The 10,251-nt window shown below is 35.1% G+C and overlaps 1 protein-coding gene across 1 annotated transcript; it reads right to left on the bottom strand.

Annotated features, from left to right (window-relative positions):
• Positions 1 to 939: 939 nt before the first annotated feature.
• Positions 940 to 9,078, bottom strand: LOC110457270 (ubiquitin carboxyl-terminal hydrolase 3-like). Its single transcript, XM_021508473.1, has 4 exons — positions 8,808 to 9,078; positions 6,786 to 7,975; positions 6,240 to 6,346; positions 940 to 4,814 (listed from the first exon to the last, which is right to left on the bottom strand). The coding sequence occupies exons 1-4, from the start codon at positions 8,912 to 8,914 to the stop codon at positions 3,810 to 3,812; spliced, it is 2,409 nt and encodes an 802-aa protein (XP_021364148.1). The 5' UTR covers positions 8,915 to 9,078; the 3' UTR covers positions 940 to 3,809.
• Between the last annotated feature and the right edge of the window lie 1,173 nt (positions 9,079 to 10,251).

Here is a 10,251-nt window from a genome sequence, read left to right as displayed (position 1 = left end):
ATCCATTCTTAAACAATCCTTGTTATTGGCATATCTCAAGAATTACTGAACAAATCTTGTCTTAAATTTTGTATCCAGGTTCCCCTTGTTCCTCATTTATTTTGAGAGTTACTAGAAGAGTTTCAGATCTTAAGACAGTGTCAAGATATTCCTGGGATGTCTTTTTCATAAGAATTTTGTCTTTAAGTTCCACTCAATGAAATTTCTGATAAGTATATTTCTTAAGGTGAGATGTCTGTAATATTTTGATATGTTTTAAATTTACACTTCACAAGACTTTATTACCATTTGATATTGATATCGGACACGAAGCATCTAAGGATACAACATTTGAGACTAAAGTTATGTCACTGCACATACATTCTAGTAACACGGTCCTTTGGGTTAATCGTTACTTTCACGATTACTTTTAGCTAGACCAACATGACTTGCATGAATTTGCTTAAATCCCATACATGTATTTGAACATACTAGTTAATGATGTTCTGATTAATCAACTATTTGTTAGTCGTGTCAATAGACCTATTAATTGAATTCATGATTAAGCTAAATCTGAATAATTGTTTAGATATTATGGTTAGATTGCAAGAAGCAATTTTAATGTTTCTCGTCAGATTTGGAAACAGTGTAAAGATTTGTGTGGGACAAATATGTAGGTGTGTAGTGATTCATGATTTCAAGCCCATCTCCTTACATTCCCTGCTAGATACGTACACTTAACTAGAGTAAAGCAGCAGATATTCAGTTAGGTCCGATATTCCAGCTGCTGTATGTGTTGGCATCACAACAGACTTTAAACTCTGGTTTTGTTCCTTACTTGTTTAAACAACTCGCAACATCAACAAAGTTGTGAAATTTCAACCGATTCCCAATGCTAATGCTTAAAATATTGCAGACTTGTTTGTGATACATGGTTATCATCAATGAAAACAAAACAGATTTTGAAATTCACAAATAATTTATCAACTATATTAATTTTGTACAGCAAATCAATGATGATTTCAAAGTTTGACATCGAATGCAAAGTTAAGAACACATTAATATCCCACAATGCCACATTAATATCCCACAATGCAAAGGTAAGGACCTAAAAGTGATTGGGTTTGTTACATTTAGTATAAAATATGTGTAGAAAAACGTTTTGAAATATTTTATTAAAGATGATTTCCCTCGTAATTTACTTGTAGAAGGGTCAAGTGTCAGTTATTTTAACAGTATCAAAGACATTCAGAGTTTCCATTAATAACACTGTTGAAAGAAAAATTCCTAAAACAATTGCTAGTGTTTCTGACAAACCCATAATAATTAGCCAAAATTAGTGAAACTCCTATATAGCTATTGTCTTAAATATTATTTATCCAGCTCTGACATTATTAATCAAAAGGAATATCATGGTCGTGGACTGTTATAACAGCTGTGACTGTACATATCAACACATGGTTAAATCTGTAAACCCTTGGATTTGAAGACGAAATTCATCTATATATTGATGCTTGAAATTAAGGAAAATCATTATGACCCTATTTTTAACTACAAAACTTGATTCACCTCTATACACTACTCATCATGTGTACCTAAATGCTCAGGCAATATAAACAGTCAACATGACATTTCTTCCAGCACTTATCATGCATACAACTGGTCAAACATGACATGAAATAGGAACAAGGTTTTCCAAGAAAGAATATAAAATTGGAATAGCTGCACTTAATATTAAATTATTCAAAATAATGAAAAATATATACACTATATATATCGCCCAACAACATTTTCAACATATTAATACTGTATTTCTGTTAAATGTTAAATATCTAAATAAGAAATCCTAGTTTTACTGTAATCTGATTAAAAGAACATTTCTTTATTTACCACTCATACTCTCTATGTTCATAAATATAGGGGAAATTATAAGATGTCTTTTTTTTCCCCTGCATTTATGTTTACCAGAAATATATTCCTCCCTGCAGATTATTTATGTTTACCAAAAATATATTCCTAAGGTTTTGGATATCAGATTCTCCACGTCTTATTATTACATATTCCTACATACTTGTATTACCGAAATGAGTGATATTTACTTTTGCTTTAATTAAGCATTAAGCAAGAATACATTATAAGCTATACCTATATACCAGGTAGAACATGTTTCAGAGTTCAGATTAGGAGATGAAGATTGAAATTCAAGAGAGAAAATATAAGCCATTATTGTGTCCAGCAACAAACACTAAAGTTATTTCTAATACATTTACAAAATAACTCAATTTTGTTTCACAACTAATCCTAACATACTACATTTAAATCCCTGATAAAGATACATAACCCTTCATAACAACATTGGGTCATAATTGCTGTTGACAAGAAAATTCTGATAGGGCATTAGGACAGAGTTTGTGGGTTACTCGAGCCTTCTCATAGCTCAGAGAATGCAAGATAATTTTTCTCCAAATTTTGATTTTTTTTAAAGTCAAAAACTTTTAATTGGCAAGTGTCCCTTTTTTGAATACTGTAGTTATAGATTTTCTCTTACAGCTCACGATCAACCATGCAGGAGCTAGTGGAGATTTTGTATCTACATTTAATTTCTAAGAGAAAGACCATTTTAAACAATTTCCATTTGTCATAGACTTGTAAGCTTCAGTGATTATGTCAAATACATTTCGTACTTTAATGGTATTGACTTTTAATTAATATAAAGTTGTCACTTTCTTTTCAATGTCATCGCCAAACACAAGTTATTTTGGAACATTGGCCTTGGCCCCGGATAAAACATTCTAATATGTAATTAAATGACCATTTAAGTCTTAGCCAAACCATCATTTCGTCCAATCCCTGACCCTATTTACATGTACTTCCTACCAGAACATTATTCTGTATAATATTGTCTTAAATCGTTTTATTCATGAATCTAGTCCCTAAAGAACAATAACAGCCAACCTGTGTTTTAATTAGTTTTAAGTATCAGCAGTGCCATATTCATTCAAATCTCTTCAAACTCGTTTCTCAATAAATCATTTGAACCACAAGCCTGTTTTACCTGTTCAATGCCTATCCTACAAAATCGAATTACTGTGATCCCTCTGAAAATTGCCAGGGTATATATATAATTAAAAGGAGCTGACCTATCGGATTGAGACCAAACAATAGATTTTCAACAATATATTAAAATCATAGTGTGGGGAACAAAACTACACATTGCAGCTTTAAATTTACAACTCCACATGCAGGTCATCCTAATTCAACAAATATCAATTGAAACCTATATTTAATTTAGACACATTTTATAAATACAAATCTGGAAAAACCATACATGTACATATAAAAATATTTGGCTTTAACATCAATTTATGCACCTGTACCTGTATCTATATAAAGCTATCATAATGTACATGTTTTTCTCAGTGCAGTATTTGATCTACCATGGTTATCTGTAAGTATGTCAAATAACTTAAAGGCTAGATATAAAAGACAAATGACATTCTCATAACTACCACAAACAGTTCAGTTAATGAAACTGGAAAAAAATTTCTGAATCCATTAGTTTTCTTTATGAGTCATTTGAGAACACACATTCATACTGAAAAAAAGCAAATAGAAGCATTTTGGGACGTTATTTACATGCATTTACATTTTTCTATTAACATTCAGCTAAGCAGCTAGGGTACATATACATTTTGCAATTCAAACATACACAAAGACTTTAACGATGAGTCAGATACTTATGAGGAAAAGTGAGATCAGATGTTTATAAAAAAAAATATGAATCATGAAAAAAAGTTCCAAAATATGACAATTTTAATGTTGAATTAGGTTTACGACGGGGATGATGCTGCTTTTTTATAGAAGAGAATGTATGCATTCTCTCTGAGCTCACGCATTGTAAGTTCATACTCCATGTTAACTTCAGTGACGTCTTCATCATCAAACTTGTACCAGGTGTTGTTATCCGACTGAAGACAATAGCTGATGTAGTGGCCGTAGCTGGTTGTGTCTGCCCCAAGGTGGACACAAACTCCGTACAAGTCGTACTTGTGAGTGTGCTCTGGCGCCGACAGGTCTTCCCTATTGGTGACGGTGTCAAACATGATCTGTGTGAGGTCTAGATCCCGCAGGGGTATAGACACTGGTGCCTGAACCTTGCTAGATTGTCTTGTGAATGGATTGTAGTTGAACCTCATTAGCTGTATGACGAGACATTCAGGTAACTGACGAAGAAGACATCTTCTCTGTGCATCCTTCAGCCTCTGATGCTGAGGAATGAAGCTAAACTGCGAGTCAGCAATGGGCGTGGACGTTTTGAACACTGTGTCCTGAAAGCCACTATCATTGACAAACTCCCCATTGCCTGGGATGGGAGACATTGGGTTACCTGTCAAGGGTGAGCCCAGACTACCAACAGCAGAGTCTACACTTGAGAAACCTCTCTTCCTCCCATTCACTTTTGGTGCAGATGGAGTGGACAGACCCTGGACAGGAGTTGTACATTTCTCTGCCGCAGGACACCACGAGTTGTGATCCAGAGCATCCTGCCCAGTCAGATGCTCTACATTACAAAATGTGGTGAAACAATCTGCCAGCATGACCAAACCCGAGACCTCTCTCGGGGGGACGATAGGCACGGGCAGGATGTTGAAGGTCTGCATGTTGACTGTAATGCGGTTGTCAGTGAGACAGTGATAGCCAATGACTAGCTGACCAGTGAAGGAGTTGTCTATGATAGAGTTGTTATCAGCTTTGTAGGTAAGCCACTCTAAATCGGACAGTCGTTGTACTGGCTCTGCATAGGAGTTATTCTGTAAACCATGGGCTTGGTCAATCTGAAAAAAAAAATGGAATAAATATCACATATATCTAAGCAACACAAGGTGGTTTGTCTTCTACAAGCTTATTTTTTTTGTATCTGCACTGACCTAGATGGGACTATTCTCAATTTAACAAGCACAATTTCATTTCAAATGTCCTCTCCGTGAATTATAACCTTAACATAACTGATACTGTAGCATGACACTACCCAGCTGTGTCACATACTTTTTTTCTGACAAAATGCAATATCAGAGATAAGGTCTTTGAAAGAACCAAACAACCTTTTTTTCTCGTCATTTTTATCTAAATTACATGTACATGTGTGTGTATACTATATGTGCCTGGTCAAAGAAGTAAAATCAACAGTAAATTCCCATACAACACTGGATCCATACAAATGAATATTGGGTGGATATGAATTACTTGAAATTGGTATATGGGGCAAGGAAGTATTTCAGTGTAGATATACAATACAAACAGTATTTTCGGTGAAATTCTCTCCGTTATCGAGACACAGAAAAAAACAAATGGAAGCTTAATAGGATATAGCTATGCTACATACATATATGACTTATATTTAAAAACAATATGCCTCTGTATGTAAGTTGAAGTCAGAATTTACGTTGACTGTATCGTTGACCAATAATACTAGTAATGGGTGTGTGCGAGATCAACAACAAAGAGATAAATACTTTCTGTTTATAAACGAACTTAAAGTGATTTTTGTAGGAAATCTTGTGTCGCCTACAACGTGAGGGGACATTTAGGTATTTCTTTGCCAGCAGCATCGTTGCGTCGTCCGAAACAAGGTTTCTGTGCAATAACTTCAGTTCCCTTGCCTTGATTGAACTCAAACTTGGTACGTATACACATATATTGCATATACCAATATAGCTCTAACAAGTTCACATTTCAGAAATTTACATCCATTTTTGGTGGAGTTATACCTCTTTTATTGCCAAGTAAGAGCATCGTGTAGTAAATGTAGAAACTTTTAAATTGTTGTAATCAATTCCTTTCAAATTTTGTACGGTAATGCTAGAAGCAAAAATGTTCAAACATATATTACAGGTTTTTCTGTCAAGTTTCAACTTTCCCTGTTTTGGCATATCTGTTTACGCGTTAACTCAAGCCAAAACACTTTTATTACTAAAAGCGCTGAACAGGCGACACATGATCAACTCCCATGGAATTTGTGTTTCATGTGAGTTCTGAACATTATATTTAATATATATTTATATAATTTTGAGTCCCATTACTAAGAAATATAGCAGGTTCAAAAAGTCTTGGTGAGTCCCACATTAAAGCATAAGTCAAGGTCTACTTTAATATGTGTCTCAAATCCACTGGACTTAATGCATATATGTGTTATGTTAACTTATGTGTTCCCTTTAATTTATATATAAACATGTATATAAATGGTTATGCTAATAATGTACCTCCTGTTTACAAGCTGACTTGAGGTCTTGTAACTTGGCTGGGTTGAGGTCTCCATAAATAAACTTTAAAGTCTTCAATCTCTCACTTGCTTTCGATTTCTTTGCTTCTGAAAAAGAAACAAAGTGTTTCAGTCACATATGCCTTAACCAATCATTCCAAGACAGCAAAATGCAATAATAGTTCTGACTGTATTTTATCATTCAAGTAAAGTTTTATTATTTCATGTATAGTGTGCATGCAGTAAACAATACCACATTTTAATATAACGCAATGCAAGAAAATAACCATTGTATAATTTCTATTAAAATGTATTTTATATTGGTGACCAGTGTACAGTTTAAATGTATTTCATACTCAAAATTCCCCAAAGCTATTCCTTAGTGCACAGTATATGATGTACAGGAGTACTTTCTAAAAACAATCTGAAGAACCGGACCATTTGCAGCTTTTGTTCTTGTCAGCTCTGATATACATATTTTGGTGCCTGTCATGACATGAGCAGGAAATTAAACTATGATATATTATCAGAATCAGGATCTATTTACCATCTGCATTGCTCTTCCTGTTCTTGTTGAGGAGACAGTGAAGGGAATCCATGAACCACATGTAGAACTCTGCTGCGTCTTGCTGTGCCTGTCTCTGTGTTGGAAGAGCCACCACACTGTTGGGGAGACTGGATGCTGCCTGACGAAATGCAATAGGATCCAGAACTTTGGCACTGCCCTTTACTTTACAGTTTTCTAGAATTTCTACAATAGAAGTTAAAAGCAAGGACTCCTCCATAGTACATTCAGATTCCTTTGAGGTTTCTGTACTTAATGACTGAATCAAGTTAGGAGTCCTTGCTAAACACTGTAGTATACTGTTCATAAAACACAAATTTTGTCCTTCGTTCCTCAAACCAGGAGGCTTTTCAGGTGTGGATGAAAACCCAAATGCCGATATGAACCGTTTTTTGAGAGAAGAACTCTCCGATATAGAACTTTCTGGACAACTGGTGAAACCTCGTCGTAAAGGTCTACGCCCTAAATTCTCTCCAAACAAAGAAGGCTTTATCGGAGGAGAGTAATCAACTTTTCCTATTGGTGTTTGCTTATTAGGTCTTAAATTTTTAGAAAACTCAGTAGAAAAACTGTACTCTTCTTTCCTAAGCTGATAATGGTCATCATCTGAACTAGTGGTTGTAGTTGTTGTAGCACTAGAACGTTTGAATGCATTTGGCAGACTCATTCTTGGCAATCTCGACCAGAAACTTGGTGTGCTTGGTGTCTGCTGCATTACATCATTTGGGGGTTGGAAATTCTGGTTAGATGCAAGATTAGCCTGCGTATTGGAAGCGAAGCCCATTCGACTTTGTTGAAGGTTTTTGACGGGGTACATTCCATGCTGCTGCTGTTGTTGCATTTGGAAAGGAACATTTCTGTTGTAAGGTGCTAACCTCTGCGCAGCCTCTTGTCGCATCTGCTCTGAACGAAAATATGCCTGTTGGTTGTTCAAGTGAATCCTCATGCGTTCAACACTGTCTTGGTGCTGCTGGTACTCTTCCCATCGTGTCTTCAGTGAGATGTACCAATTCCTGACATTGACCATCCCACTAGACTGGGTGTACACAAAGGTGATCATAGTTAGAAAGATGAGCACTACCGGTGTGTGGTCACAAAAATATATGATGATTGATGTTAGGGCTAAAATGACAGACTCCCCAAACCATATTGTTTTCTTTTCTCCAGGAGTCCTGTAAAAAAAAGATAAGATATTTATAAGAAATACTTAATAATAAACTGGATAAAATGCCATGAATTGGCTGCAATTGTTTTAATATAAAAAAAATTGGTTGCATCTTACAACCTTTTAAAAAAAGTTATCATTAGCAAATTACCTTCAAACATTGTTTTCTATATATGTAACTGTACACAGGCTGAAATATTGCAACTGAAAATCTAGTAACTGTTACAACATCCTTATGTCATTATCCTGACGGAAAAACAATAGTTCAGAATTAAATAACTGAAATGAAATAATGTTACTTGTGCAAGTCAGTTGTATATATATATTTGAGAGGAATTTCGCAGTTATTTTTTGTTTCCATTTTACTATATCTAATGTAATACTTTATTCAACGACTTCCAATATAAGACTACAGTAGCTCTTGAATTGAGAAAGTTAGAAGTGCCTATTGGTTTCCGGTTTAAAATTATATATATTTAGAAAAGGGGAATTCCAAATAAAAATACATACTATAGAACAAGGTCTACAAAATATGTCTTCAAAAGAAAAAAAAACGATAACACTTTCAAAATATCTATTAGCATAAGATAAATATTATAAAAATAGGTAGCACGCCGACACTCTAGTTACTGATTTTTAACCTGTCCACAAGTCTTGGATAACGATAATATTTTTTTACAACACGGACACCGGCTTGTTGGATTTGGCATGGTCGCGTGGAAAAGTAGGACTACATTCTACCGGCTTTGACAAATAAAGGCGTTCGACGTATACACTATGCAACAAAGTTGCAATCATTCCATAAATGCTCTATAATTATGAAAAGTCTTCATGTTTACCTTGAATCACCCAAAGTTATCTTTGCAAAGGCGTCGATAATAATGAAGAAAACAAAATCCAACAGCGAGTTCCAAAACAAAGAGTAAACTGCGTCGAGTATCCACATTTTGGTTGTTATCAGCGTCAAAATAAAATTCAGTAGTTAAAAATAGACTCCGCTGTCACCCATGAACATGACTGTCCCGTAAATACATCAATAAATAACGCTGTTTTACTCTGTTTTGTCTTCATCCCAAGCCATTTAAAATGTTGCTTCCAAAATGGCGCTTGTCGATGTGCGCATGCGCTGTTCAGAAGCAAGTATTTGGTTGATACATATTACAAATAAAAAAAACCTGAACGACACGAAATAGCAGACGATTGCAATAACTTTACATCACATTGAAAATTAAAACATGAACTTATATTATTTAATACAATATACCGTTTAACCAAGATTGTACTCCTTCTATCTTATCGATATGTTTATAAAGATATGCTGCCCAGTGACACTGGACTTGCATAGTCCTAGTGGGAACGTCAAGTTACCAGGCACCTCTATAAGGGGTAAAATTACTTTTGGTCCATCAACTGAAACGTTCTCCTGAGCATCGAACATCGAATTAGCCCTTTTCATTTTATCAATGATTGTTCATAGTCTATCGTAACTCCAATATCTTTCTCCTGTTCTGCAAGTTTCCTCCATGAAGATAGTAGGTGGATCTGGTTTTAACCTTGCCTAATCTCATATACTTGCACTTAATCAGGATGTATTTTTAAAAGCCACGTATCACTCCATTTACACATTTCCTCGGGATCATTCTGGAGATCAGCACTATCTTCATTGTTTTGTATTATTTTGAAAATCTTGGTGTCATCAGCGAATAGGTACAGGTCTGACTGAACACAGCGGCCTGGAAAGTCATTCACAAATATGACAAACATAAAGGGTCCTAGCACGGAGCTTTGAGGGATTCCCGATATTACATTCGTCGATTCCGAGTCTATGCAGTTTACTGTTACCTTTTGTTTTCGACCTTTCAGAAATGTTGAAATCCAGTAAATAATTTGATTACAAAAGGTATACGAGTGTTATTTACGAATGAGACGCTTATGGGGGATAGTATCAGATGCCTTTTTGTAATCAGGCGCGTAGCTACCATGTAAGCCAATAAGCCCGGGCTTGCACATGATTTTGACAAGTATAGGTTTTCATGACATTATTTTTTCTTGCTGATACTATAAAGTGGAGTTTAAGTTTTGAATATATAGTATACATATGTAATTCCTCAGATATGATACAGTGTTAATAGTTAGTACAAAAATGTATGAAGTTTAGAAATGTCCATTGCATTAATGGACAGTTCCAGGCGGAACTAAACAGCTCGATTGAGTAAATTGAGAAACTCACGCCTGGCGCAAACGACTCCGAGTATGGCACAGTGGACACAGACAATCAATGTG

Source organism: Mizuhopecten yessoensis, unplaced genomic scaffold (assembly GCF_002113885.1).
Source record: "Mizuhopecten yessoensis strain PY_sf001 unplaced genomic scaffold, ASM211388v2 scaffold9073, whole genome shotgun sequence".
NCBI lineage: Eukaryota > Metazoa > Mollusca > Bivalvia > Pectinida > Pectinidae > Mizuhopecten > Mizuhopecten yessoensis.
This window is presented reverse-complemented; position numbering and strand designations above follow the sequence as displayed.